Source organism: Mobula birostris, chromosome 2 (assembly GCF_030028105.1).
Source record: "Mobula birostris isolate sMobBir1 chromosome 2, sMobBir1.hap1, whole genome shotgun sequence".
Taxonomy (NCBI): domain Eukaryota; kingdom Metazoa; phylum Chordata; class Chondrichthyes; order Myliobatiformes; family Myliobatidae; genus Mobula; species Mobula birostris.
Genome location: NC_092371.1, coordinates 54,632,384 through 54,647,081, shown reverse-complemented (window position 1 = coordinate 54,647,081; position 14,698 = coordinate 54,632,384). Strand labels below are relative to the sequence as shown.

Below are 14,698 nucleotides of genomic sequence, written 5' to 3'. Positions count from 1 at the left end.
CTTAAATCATTGATATGGAAAATTCCAGTTCCATCATGCACTCTTCCTTAGCTTCATGTCAGTTATGATTGGTCCTTGTAGACTAACTTTACACCCAAAGATTCTTTAGATTACATTTCTCCAGTGTTCCTTGTGTTTATTAATTTCTCAAGAATATTTTTTGTATGTCTTCTACAAATAAAGTGAGGGGTAGTGCAGGGATAGGAAGCAGGGGAAGTTGCATGGTGTTCTGTGCTTGAATGTTACCATAGATACTGTATGCCTTGAGGAAGGTGAGGTGTGAGATTTTGCTTGGAATTCTTATGTTGGATCATGTGGAGATGTGGAATTTGCTATGTTTTTGTGAAGTATTCCAAGGAGAGCAGGGAATTTAGAAAACAAGAGAATGTGCCCTAGAAGGATCAGGTTGCTGACTCTGGGCTGGGACCCACTTAGGGAGGTCTGTACAACATTTGTCCTAAGAGTATTCAATGATTGTTGCTCCTTGGAACAATGTGATCAAATGTTTTTAGACTAACATGTAAAGGAATATGGCACAAGGAAAGATGTTGTCCTTGTTGGTATTTAATACTTCTGTAATACGGTAAATGTATTGTTTGATTCTGCATTTCAGGCATTGTAGGTTATATGTAAAAGTACATGAATGGGATACGTCATCATGCCACAACATCACATGTGTGCACCTCGTGAAAAGTAAAAACAGAACTAGACACATTATCTCTCGCCCTCCATCCTTTTATTTCAATTAGTTTAATATTTTGGAACTACAGAACACATTACAGTCCTGTGCTGCATTGAGTGGAACTTATGTCAGAAGGAGAAAGATGATTCATTTATACTCACACCTGGTTGAATTTCTCAAGTGCTGAGATTCAGTCTGGAAATGATTGCACTCATGCTTTATTCCTGATTTATACTGCTTTCAGACATTTGATTTATTAGCCTTTCATGTGAATTATTGTGTCTGTCTATTGACTAACCTAAAACAGGATCGAAAGCCTTCATCAAAATGAAATGCTTTTCCATTATAACCATCCAGTTCTCTAGAAGTACAGCTAATGACTATCATTTGCTGTGATTTATTTGTGAATTAAAACACAAAGACATTTCTATATATGCTTAAAGTATAGTTCCAAACATTACAATAGGTACGGGCAAGGCTAATAATGAATGGTAGCTTCATGTGCTTTATTTGTTGCTCAGTACAGATGGCCATTTGCTAATCACTAATTGATAAGAATGGCTACGACAGAAAGCAGAATAACTTTTTATTTTACACAAAAATGTCTTGTGTTTAACGTGTACCCTTCACATTTCACTTTTCACAGTGAGGGCACGTGGCCAAGTGGTTAAGGCATTGGACTAGTGACTTGAAGGTCGTGAGTTTGAGCCCCAGCCAAGGCAACTTGTGTTGTGTCCTTGAGCAAGGCACTTAATCACACATTGCTCTGCGATGACACTGGTGCCAAGCTGTATGGGTCCGAATGCCCTTCCCTTGGACAACATTGGTGTCGTGGAGAGGGGAGACTTGCTGCATGGGCAACTGCTGGTCTTCCATACAACCTTGCCCAGGCCTGCGCCCTGGAGAGTGAAAACTTTCCAGGTGCAGATCCACGGTCTCGCAAGACTAACGGATGCCTTTACTTTTACTTTACATTTCAAATAGAATGTAAAATATTACAGCACAGTATAGGCCCTTTAGCCCATAATGTTTTGCTGACCTTTTAACCCTTCCCCCACTTACGTAGCCCTGAAATTTTTTATCATCCATGTGCCTATCTAAGAGTTTTGTAAATGCCCAACATGTATCTGCCTCTACCACCACGCCTGGCAGTGCATTCCATGCACCCACCACTCTTTGTGTAAAGAATGTACCTTTGACATCCCCTCTTTATTTTCCTCCAATCACCTTAGAATTATGCCCCCTTATATTTGCCATTTCTGTCCTGGGAAAATAAATCTCTGGCTATCCACTCTATCTATGACTTTTATCAGCTTGTACACCTCTAATAATACTGTAACATTTGTAAAGAAGCTTCATAGAAAACTCTACTGTCCTTCAGCTGAGCACTTATAACAGTTTCAGCTGGGCGTTGATTGACCTTTGAGACTTACAAACAACTATGGTTATCCAGATTTTCATATTCAGACGTTTACACCACATGGAGCAGTTGAACACATGCCAGAGTAGCAGATAAACATTCTATCTACAGTGCAGACCACCAGCTGAGTAATACAACAGCAGAGCTGTCGATTTTGAAATTATTTTGCTGACAATGTATCCTGGTTGGTGAAAATGCACTGTATTAAAAGTCTGAACAAGTTTAAAAAGATCCTGAAGATAAAGTGGCTAGAGATAGAAAAAAAAACATTGAATTAATATGGTCATTGATGTCTTTAATGAGCATATTAGAATATTCCATATTTGTTATTGAAGGCATAATCATCACTGCACCAGAAACTCACTATTAGTTTGATTGCACTATGAGATTTTCCATAAATGTAATTACTGACAGCTTTGTGCCAATAATAGAATCCTCTGAAGGAATTTGAATGTTTTACTTTAGATAGCGTAGTTGTTGAATAGAATATTCATGTAGAATATATCCTATTTTATAATGATAGAGTGTTTGGAACTTGAAAATAAATGTACATTTAAAATAATCTATTGTTATTAAGTCTTTCTTCTTTCCATTGCAGCTCGTTGGATTTGTCTACGCCTGTTATGTTATCAGTGTTTTTACAGAGGAAGAAGATAGCTGTAAGTACTGGTGTGTGAAACTGTTAACTGGTTAATTGGAGTGAGACATAGTATGTGTAAAGTGAGCCAGCTGTAACAGCTTTCAGTGAGAAAGGGAACTGGAATCTTTTCTTTCAAACCCATGTGAATTATAGGTTTCAGCTCCAGTGACTTCTGGCATTGAAGGAAAAGAACACACAGAGCTACAGCAGCTGCAACAAATGTCTCACTGATTTATATGTGTAAGATGCATTATTAGACTGTACAAAACATTATTTTAGCAGCTTGTACAGATACTGTATTTGAGCAGTGACTTCTGCTACATTTTTATCTTGGAAACACCGGGTGCAACAATATGATCCAAACTTCATCCCATGCCAATCAGCTTCAAAGTTGCCTACCAGGAAAGAGAAAATTACAATCACAAATATAACGGATAATTTCGAGGCATTGGGAAAACAATGGGTCAGAGAAATAACTCAAAATCAAGGAACAAGTCTTTCAGCATTTTGCCATATTTTTGGTTTAGTCATTTTGCTTCCACATTCTGCAACTAGCCACTAACGTGTTTCCATCTTGTTCCAGATTCCACATTATAACATATCTCTTGAGCTGTGCCTTTGGTCACGTCCCTAATTCCTCTCCTCTCAAACTCTGAGTCTGAATTTTGTTGATGAAACAATACTGGGCAGAGTTACTTGTATGGGGGAGGATCTAAAGATGTATTGAGGGGATAGAGCCAAGCATAGCTGTAGGTCAGAAGAGTACACGTAACATAATACAGAAAAATGTGATATCATTTGGGGTGCTGGACAAAACAGAAAAGCAGATAGTCTTTAAATGGTGGCAAATTGGAAAATATTGATATTCACCTGGACCTTGGAAACTTTGCAACTCAAACCAATAGGCAGGTATAATAAAAAATGGAATGAAATGTGGTATATCAGTCATCATTATGAGGGGATTTTAAAATTAAGTAAATATATTTCCATACAATAATGTGAGACTTCAGTGAGCCTGTACCTGGAGTAATATGTAAACGATTGCCCATTTAATAGAAATAGATATAAAGCCTTAGAAGGAATGCAAAAAAAACATTCACTAGATCTGTTCCTGGGAGGGCAAGTTTGCGGCCTGAGGGGACTAGGCCTGAATTCATAAGAGTACAAAACATATACAAGGCTCAATAAGTCTCAGGGAGGATGCTTCCTCTTGTTGAAGACTCTAGAACCAGAATATATAATCTCAGGCTAAGTCCACAGTAGACCGGATAATTATGAAAACGCCGGTTTCGAGTGAAAATGACAAGCGTCCACAGCAAGCGTTTTTCAAAATATCTCTGTCCACATTAGAACGGATATTTGGGTGAAACTCCTCCTACTGGGCATGGCCAGGACACACAGAAAACAAGTGAAGAGGAAACGGTATACTTAGTGCGCGTTTGTCCAGTTACAGACTAGAAAAACTTTAAAGGAATTGCTGTTTGCTCTGGTGCAGGAGGACTTAAAACTAAAAGACAACAAATACTGGAGCGTATGGAGGCAACCAACAGGGAGTTCACGGACAGTATGACCCAGCTGACAATGAACATTGAAAACCTGACTAATTCTGTTGCATTAATAAAGCACCTTGTTAAATGTATAAAACATGTCTGCATCAGTGTTATCTTGTATTTCCATACAACATTACATTAGGCTGTTACACATCTATTGTCAGAGAAGTATTTGCATAAATAGGTAAACCACCTTCATACAAGCAAGAACAGAAAACAGGGCAAAGTGAGTATACTTATTTATTCAGTAAGCTATTGGTCAAAGTATTTGGTGAGTACATTTCTAACTCTTCTGGCTTCAGTCTCGTTGCTGTCTGTTCTGAAATTGTTAGGTTGAGTGGGGGGGGGGTTGCGTTCAAGAAAACAATGAAATGCCGCGCTGCGGCCATCTGTTCCAGCACGTCATGACAGCGTTTTTAAATAGTCAAAAAAGCTCACTTTACAATTTAACTCTCACGCCGTTCACACCGACTGCGCGTTATAACAGCCGTACGGCAGTGCTTGCGCAGTACCAAGCAGAAGCAGAAAAAGCATTGTTGTTGTGGTGTTGTTATGACAGTGTTTTAAAATATCTCCGTTTACCCTGTCTACACTACAACGCGCAACAATCGCTTTCAAATTTACACACTCTGGAGAGTGTTTTAGAAAAGCTCCGTTTTCGGGGGATGAAAAAATGCCGTTTCAATGTGGATGGAGGGTCAAAACGAAGAGAAAAAGCTTTGCTTTCAAAATTATCCGGCGTAGTGTGGACGTAGCCTCAGAATAAGAGCTATGACATTTAGGATTAGGATGTAGAAGAAATTTCTTCCCTCAGAGAATTATTTTCCCCAGAACAGCATGGAGGTCTAAGGATTTTCATTCAAAAATGGGATGGACAGATTTCTGAATATTCAGGTAATGAATGGATATGGGGATGGTGCAACAAAATAGTGCTCAGGTAGAAGATCAACCATTACTTGACGAATGACCTTGAAGGCTCAGGTGTCATACTCCTGCTCCCACTGCCTGCATACAAAGTTGTTCCATTGCTGTTGATCTGAGAAGTTTCTTTTGATACGTGTGGGGGACAATTCAACACCTTGCCATGCCATTTCTTAACTGAAAAATTGGGAAGTTCAGCTGTATTACATCTTGGGTGCAAATAATTCAGTTTGCTGATGGGTGAGCAATGATACGGAGATTCTTTTAAAAACGCAAACACGAGGAAATCTGCAGATGCTGGAAATTCAAGCAACACACACAAAATGCTGGTGGAACGCAGCAGGCCAGACAGCATCTATAGGAAGAAGCACAGTCGTCGTTTCGGGCTGAGACCCTTCGACTGTGCTTCTTCCTATGGATGCTGCCTGGCCTGCTGCGTTCCACTAGCATTTTGTATGTGATACATAGATTCTTCCTGAGTTTTAACTAATTTTTTTAAAAGTTAATTTTCTGATTGTCATTGACATTTGATATAAAACCATCAAAATTTCAGAGCATAAAGAGATCATTTGGCTAAAGAAACCTTCTCCAATGCCAAATTCATGATAGAGCTATTAGCTTTAGACTGGAAACAGTTTTACAGCTGCGAAAGAAATGATGTTGTGCTCTCAGAAATTGGCTTAACACAGAGTAACCTTATGCAAGTGCCCATGCGGAAACTCTTTTCCTTAAATTTTGTGAGAATTTTATTTGCATTAGCATTCTTTTTTATAACCTTACACAATGGCTTCAACATTATAACAACATCAACAGTATTTAATATTGGTCTATAGTGACATTTTCAGGTCTCAAGATTTTATTAACTCAGAGACCCAATGTCTTCATGCTATTTAAAGATCCCAACACTTAAACTGCATTGTTTATCCTGAACCAGAACTATGAGCTCCCATTTCGTTAGGTACACACAGGCTTGACTGCTTCCTGTTCCTATGTTCTAAGCTTTGCCTGTGGATGTCAAAGTAATAGTTACTCTCAGGGCCATTCCATACTGCAGATTGCTACTCTCCACTGCATTATGATGGTGAGTCAAACCTCACACTTGAGAGGATATATTTTCTGTTAGCTCACGGGAACAGGCAGCCTGGGAACTCTGCAGGCTTCCTTAAAATGTTAGCATTTATAGAATGTACCTAATCCCTAACAGGACTTCCCTGGCAGTATCCTGTCAACAATGCCTGGCTGAATCCCAGGAGAGTCTTGGTGCTGCCATTCACAAAAGACACCATGGTTTTTTGACAGCACCAGGGTCCCTGTGAACTGTCGAGGATAGTTTCCCCCCGTCGCCTTCCCTGCTGTAGTTGGCACAGTGCTGCCTTTAAGAATTAGCTTCAGAGGTCAGACTTGCTGGGCTACATGCTGGCAACAGCGAAAACCTGTGACATGCCAACAGGAAAGATGGTGCTGAAACTGACACAATCAGCTCTGGTGGAAGGATTAATGAGCAGAGAAAAAGACTGATTTGAATCCTTGAGTAAATGATAGAATTTATAACTTCATGAGATGTTGAATTTGTTTGTAGTAGCCTAGGGCTCCAAAGAACACCAGCTCATTTCCACAGGAACTGTCAACATGTCTTCAAATAAATAGCGTCCCTGTGACAGAAATTCTTTCACAGAACATTTTAAAGGCAGGTTGAATTATTAATTCATATCCACAGAATCTCCAGTGATTTATTCCTTGTATTCTGTAATGCTATACCTTCCTAACCGTATGCTATATAAATGAAGAATTTGTTCTTGGTGTCAAATAATTCTTCACTATTTTCCATGCTCCCACGTACTGTGCCTGATTTAAGTTGCATGATTTTATCTGATCAATTGAAAGATTATGAAAGTTCTACATTGGAACACAGGACATAGACCAGGATATCACAGGATCAAGCCCTATGGCCCACGGCGTCCGTTCTGACCATGATACCAAATTAAACTAAACCTATTGTCCTGGTTGTGATCTATATCCGTCCATTTCCAGCATATTTATGTGCCCTTCAAGATGTGTCTTAAGTGGTACTGTTGTGTCTGCTTTCACTACCACCCCTGGCAGCATGTTCCAGGCACCTGTCACTCTCTGTGTTTAAAAAAATACTTCCCCACAATTCTCCTTTGAACTTCAGTCCTTTCTTGCCTTAAAACTTGCACTCTTTTGACGTTTCTACCCTGCAAGAAAGACTTTAACTATACATACTATCCATGCCCCTCATAATTTTGTAAACTTCTATCAGGTCTCACATTTGCTTCCACTAAAGAGAAAATGATCTTTAATTGTTTTGTCTCTCCTTAAATATTTAATACTCACTAATCTGGGAAGCATCCAGATGAGCCTTAGCTGCTCCCTTTCTAAAGCTTCTACATCCTTCCTGTAATAGCGCGATCAGAACTGCACAAAATATTCCAAATGAGGCCTAGCATTTAGGAACTTCTTAATTGCTCTGTTAATACTCATTATTTATTTGTTCATTTTTACATTACTGACACTGGATTTATTTCAGCCTACTGACTCTCACAGCTATCTGGACTATTCCTCTTCTCACCGTCTCTTGCAAAAACGCCATCCCCTTCTCGCAATCCCTCAGTCTCCGCCGCATCTGCTCTCAGGATGAGGCTTTTCATTCTAGGACGAGGGAGATGTCTTCATTTTTTAAAGAAAGGGGCTTCTCTTCCTCCACTATCAATTCTGCTCTTAAACGCATCTCCCCCATTTCACGTACATCTGGTCTCACTCCATCCTCCCGCCATCCCACTAGGAATAGGGTTCCCCTGTTCCTCACCTACCGCCCCACCAGCCTCCGGGTCCAACATATTATTCTCCGTAACTTCCGCCACCTCCAACAGGATCCCACCACTAAGCACATCTTTCCCTCCCCCCCTCTCTCTGCATTCCGCAGGGATCGCTCCCTACACAACTCCCTTGTCCATTCGTTCCCCCCATCCCTCCCCACTGATCTCCCTCCTGGCACTTACCCGTGTAAGCGGAACAAGTGCTACACATGCCCTTACACTTGCTCCCTTACCACCATTCAGGGCCCCAAACAGTCCTTCCAGGTGAGGCAACACTTCACCTGTGAGTCGACTGGGGTGATATACTGCGTTTGGTGCTCCTGATGTGGCCTTTTATATATTGGCGAGACCCGACGCAGACTGGGAGACCGCTCTGCTGAACATCTATGCTCTGTCCGCCAGAGAAAGCAGGATCTCCCAGTGGCCACACATTTTAATTCCACATCCCATTCCCATTCTGACATGTCTATCCACGGCCTCCTCTACTGTAAAGATGAAGCCACACTCAGGTTGGAGGAACAACACCTTATATTCCGTCTGGGTAGCCTCCAACCTGATGGCATGAACATCGACTTCTCTAACTTCTGCTAGGCTCCACCTCCCCCTCGTACCCCATCTGTTACTTATTTTTATGCACACATTCTTTCTCTCACTCTCCTTTTTCTCCCTCTGTCCCTCTGAATATACCTCTTGCCCATCCTCTGGGTCCCCCCCCCTTGTCTTTCTTCCCGGACCTCCTGTCCCATGATCCTCTCGTATCTCCTTTTGCCAATCACCTGTCCAGCTCTTGGCTCCATCCCTCCCCCTCCTGTCTTCTCCTATCATTTTGGATCTCCCCCTCCCCCTCCAACTTTCAAATCCCTTACTCACTCTTCCTTCAGTTAGTCCTGACGAAGGGTCTTGGCCTGAAACGTCGACTGCACCTCTTCCTAGAGATGCTGCCTGGCCTGCTGCGTTCACCAGCAACTTTGATGTGTGTTGCTTGAATTTCCAGCATCTGCAGAATTCCTGTTATTTCCAAATGACTTTATTGTTTTATGACTCTTCGATGCTTTAATACACAGGAGAGCTATTTTATTTGTATATTCATGCCAAATGTACCACTTAAAATAATTAACTTTGGTAGGTCATCAATCATTAATATTGTCAGCAGCTAATACAGTCACTTACCCAGATTCATCTGAATTTTTGTTAATCATATTTGTTTTTTCCATTTTGAAAATGTGCTAAATTATAACTATAGAATTTCCTTTAATAGCTCATCATCTGGCAAATTTTGAAATATATATTCTGTTGGTCATATAAAACTGATGTTAAAGATGTAAAACATGTCAAGTCACCACTTTCCTTTTAAAGTAAGTTTTGGACTTATTCAGCAAATTTATCAATGTTCAATTTCAATTAATTTTTATTGGCACATTTAATTCAATACTGAGAACATTTATAAGTGATATTCTAAAGCCTTTTCTGATTCAGTAAAATGTTATTTTTGTGGAAATGAATTCCTTTCAACTTATAGATTTTGTATGTTATAATAGTTAGTGTAGCCCCCTGGTAAGCCTCAGGCTCGCTCAGCTCGCTTTCGTCTAGGGAGAGCAGCCTTAGGCCCCGCCAAACTGGGTAATCAAGTTTTTATGGATGCTGCGTGATGTTCCCCACCCCGCCAAATAACAGACAATACACCATATGCGATTAAATGATTACACTTTATAGATCTTACTGGAACTATGTAATTAATAGAGATAAAATTTAATAGGAAAGTAAAAGGCGCCAAAATTAACAAAGTTCAACCACTTCATACACAACCGTTGGAGCTCAATGAATGGGGTCTTCTTTCCACTGTGCGATTTCCTCCAACCCCCTTGACCCGCCTCCTGGGACCAACCACAGTGGTCGACCAGAGCGTGTCCAGCACGTCCTTCCTCTTCAGTTCTCCTCCCGAAAACCCTGGGCCTCAGACTCCCGCTCAGGGTCTGTTCCATCGCCCAGCTTACAGCATCGCGTCTCCTCTCTCTGTCCCCATCACGCCTTCTGCCCCAAAGCCCACAAAAACTATAGCTTACAGACACACAAGAAAGAATAACATCTATCCCAATTGGTTAACAAATGAATACAATTCTCTCTATCAATAATTATAACCCAAACAAGCTGCAAGAGAGAAGCACTTTCTCAGCAGTTAACATAACAAAAAAGCCATTTTATTCTAACATAACAAAGAAGCCATTTCTATTAGCCTTAGCAGTAACATAAAAGAAGAAACCCCTTACATTAGTGTAAAATATCATAATAGTTCAGCTTCTAAGAGCTCAAATTTCCCTTTCTCCCTTTCGCTTCACCACTTACACCTTGGACTTCAACTACTGCACAGAGTCTTGTCATCTTCAGAAGTTTTCTGATGACTCTGCCATAGTTGGATGCATCAGCAAGGGAGATGAGGCTGAGTAGGAAACTTAGTCACGTGGTGTGAGCAGAATTATCTGCAGCTTAATTTGAAAAAGACTAAGAAGCTGGTGGTAGACCAGGGGAGAGCTAAGGCACCGGTGACCCCTGTTTTCATCCAGGGGGTCAGTGTTGACATGGTGGAGGATTACAAATACCTGGGGATACGAATTGACAATAAACTGGATTGGTCAAAGAACAGTGAGGCTGTCTACAAGGGTCAGAGCCGTCTCTATTTCCTGAGGAGACTGAGGTCCTTTAACATCTGTCGGATGATGCTGAGGATGTTCTACGAGTCTGTGGTGGCCAGTGCAATCATGTTTGCTGTTGTGTGCTGGGGCAGCAGGCTGAGGGTAGCAGACACCAACAGAATCAACAAATTCGTTCGTAAGGCCATTGATGTTGTGGGGATGAAACTGGTGGTATCTGAAAAGAGGATGCTGTCCAAGCTGCATGCAATCTTGGACAATGTCTCCCATCCACTACATAATGTACTGGTTGGGCACAGGAGTACATTCAGCCAGAGACTCATTTGACCGAGATGCAACACAGAGTGCCATAGGAAGTCATTCCTGCCTGTGGCCATCAAACTTTACAACTCCTCTCTTGGAGGGTTAGACATGCTGAGCCAATAGGCTGGTCCTGGACTTATTTTCTGGCATAATTACATATTACTATTTAATTATTTATGGTTTTATTACTATTTAATTATTTATGGTGCAACTGTAACGAAAACCAATTTCCCCCGGGATCAATAAAGTATGACTATGACTACTATGACTATTGTCATACAACCATGTATTAATACCCATGAATACAGCCAAATGAAACAACGTTACTCTAGGTCTAAGGTGCAAAACACAATACCAACAATCACAAACAGCACAAAGCAACATACAATAGACAATAGACAATAGGTGCAGAAGTAGACCATTTGGCCCTTCGAGCCTGCACCGCCATTCTGAGATCATGGCTGATCATCTACTATCAATACCCGGTTCCTGCCTTGTCCCCAAACCCTTGATTCCCCTATCCATAAGATACGTACGAGGGTGATTGATAAGTTTGTGGCCTAAGGTAGAAGGAGTCAATTTTAGAAAACCTAGCACATTTCTTTTTCAACATAGTCCATTCCTACATTTACACACTTAGTCCAGTGGTCGTGGAGTGTACGGATCTTGGACCTTCAGACAGTGTCTACAGCAGGGGTGATTGATAAGTTTGTGGCCTAAGGTAGAAGGAGATGAGTTCTTTCTTTCTCAATCTTTTTATTAATTTCAGAATACAGAAATAAAACATAGCAATAATACAGATAATAGGAGATACATTGTTACACTTAAAAAAAGTAATTGCAAAACCAAATAATGGAAATTAACAAAGCTCCCATACATGTAGAACTAATCACGGATAATACAAAGCAAAAAAAAAGAAAAGAAAAGAAAAAGAAAAAAAAAAACAAAAAAAAAAAACCATCCCCAAAGAAAAAAAAATTAATCAACTAAACTAAACTAAAAGACTTGGGCAAAACTAACAACTTGAAAATGGAAAAGAAGAAAACCTCAGTGTCGACGACTCCATTCCCCTCCGACAACAGTACAGAGAAATAAAACAAGTTTGGAAATGATCAAATTACATCAAATGAAAATGCTGAATAAATGGCCTCCAAGTTTTTTTAAACTTAATAGAAGGGTCATAAACTGCACTTCTAATTTTCTCCAAATTCAAACACACCATAGTTTGTGAAAACCAATGAAATACAGTAGTTGATCTCTTTCCAATTCAACAAAATGGACCTTCTAGCTATTAAAGTAAGAAATGCAATCATCCTTCGTGATAAAGAGGTTAAATTATTTAAGTCTATCATTGGTAGTCCAAAGATAGCAGTAATTGGATGAGGTTGTAAGTCTATATTTAGGACCGTTGAAATAATATCAAAAATATCTTTCCAATATTTCTCCAACAAGGGACATGACCAAAACATATGGGTTAAAGAAGCAATCTCAGAATGGCATCTGTCACATATTGGATTAATATAAGAGTAATAACGAGATAGTTTATCTTTGGACATATGAGCCCTGTGGACTACTTTAAACTGTATCAACCTATGCTTAGCACATACAGAGGATGAATTCACCAACTGAAGAATTTTTTCCCATTTTTCAGTCGGCATATTAATCTCAAGTTCTCTTTCCCAGTCAGCTTTAATTTTATTAGAGGCATCAGGACATAGATTCATAATTATATTATATATAATTGCTATTACACCTTTCTGAGAAAGATTTAAATCTAAGATTTTTTCCAAAGTGTCCATTGGATATGGGTGTGGAAAATTAGGAGAGACAGTAATTAAGAAGTTTCTAATCTGTGGATATTTAAAAAAGTGAGATCTGGGTAAGTTATATTTATTAGAGAGTTGATCAAAAGACATAAAACAGTTATCCAAGAATAAATCGCGAAAAGATATTATACCTTTGGTTTTCCAATCAAAGTAAGCTTGATCCATCGTGGAAGGTTGAAAAAGAAAATTTGATATAGTGGGACTTGCTAGAATAAATTGATTAAACCCAAAAAATCTTCGGAATTGAAACCATATACGTAAAGTATGTTTAACTATTGGGTTATTCATTTGTTTATATGATTTAAAAGAAGTAAAAGGAAGTAAAGTTCCTAAAACCGAACCCAAGGCAAACCCTTGTAATGAATTAGATTCAAGATTTACCCAATGAGGGTTTAAGGATGCGTCCAAATCTTGTAGCCAAAATTTTAAATATTGAATATTAATTGCCCAATAATAGAATCTAAAATTTGGGAGGACGAGCCCCCCCCTCCTTTTTAGATTTCTGTAGATATCTTTTACCTAACCTAGGATTTTTATTCTGCCAGATATATGAGGAAATTTTTGAATCTACGTTATCAAAAAAAGATTTTGGGATAAAAATTGGAACCGATTGGAATATATACAAAAATTTGGACAAAATGATCATCTTAATAGCATTAATCTGACCAATCAAAGACAAAGAGATTGGGGACCATTTGGTAAATAAAAGTTTAATCTGATCAATTAAAGGTAAAAAATTAGCTTTAAATAAATCTTTATATTTTTTCGTAATTGTTATCCCTAAATATATATATGAATCAGTAACCAATTTAAATGGTAAACATCCATAAATAGGTACATGCTTATTTAAAGGGAATAATTCACTCTTACTAAGATTCAATTTGTAACCAGAGAAGTTACTAAATTGAGCTAACAGATCTAAGATAGCAGGAATTGACTTCTCCGGGTTAGAGATATATAACAACAAATCATCTGCATATAATGATAATTTATGTATTTCGTTTCCACGGGTAATACCAACAATATTTGGCGAGTCACGAATAGCAATTGCTAGAGGTTCAAGAGCAATATTAAATAGTAAAGGACTAAGAGGGCAACCTTGCCTAGTACCACGAAAAAGACGAAAAAAAGGAGATCTATAATTATTTGTACAAACTGAGGCTACCGGGGAGTAATATAACAATTTAATCCAAGATATAAATGTCAAATTAAAATTAAATTTCTCAAGAACATTAAATAAATAAGGCCATTCAACTCTGTCAAAGGCTTTCTCAGCATCTAATGAGATAATACATTCCGGGGTAGTAAATGAGGGGGTGTAAACAATATTCATTAACCTCCTAATATTAAAGGATGAATAACGATTTTTAATAAATCCGGTTTGATCCATGGAAATAATTTGAGGTAACACCTTCTCCAGTCTAGTAGCTAGAATTTTTGAAAAAATTTTTGAATCTACATTCAGAAGAGATATCGGTCTGTATGATGCACAATCTGTAGGATCTTTATTCTTTTTAAGAATTAAGGAAATAGAGGCTTCATAAAACGATTGTGGTAATTTACCTAAACTGATTGCTTCCTTAAATATTCTAGACAACTTAGAAGAAAGAATGGAGGAAAAAAATTTTAAAAATTCCACTGTAAACCCATCGGGACCGGGTGCTTTACCGGAATTCAATGATGAGATTGCAGTTATTATTTCTTCCTCTGAAATGGAAGTTTCTAATGATAGGCAATCTTCGGGAGATAGTTTCGGAAAACTCAATTTACTTAAAAAATCATGCATGAAATTAGAATCATGAGGAAAATCAGAGTGATATAAAGAGGTATAAAATTCTTGAAAGGTTTGGTTTATCCCAACATGATCAACT

The 14,698-nt window shown here is 38.9% G+C and overlaps 1 protein-coding gene across 1 annotated transcript in view; it reads left to right on the top strand.

The window, feature by feature from the left end:
• LOC140208385 (sodium/potassium-transporting ATPase subunit beta-1-interacting protein 3-like) overlaps positions 1-14,698 on the top strand; it is a 202,849-nt gene that overhangs the window by 160,594 nt on the left and 27,557 nt on the right. The window contains exon 5 of the mRNA XM_072277042.1: positions 2,701-2,761. Within this exon, the coding sequence (XP_072133143.1) occupies positions 2,701-2,761 (61 nt within the window). The remainder of the gene's footprint in view (positions 1-2,700; positions 2,762-14,698) is intronic.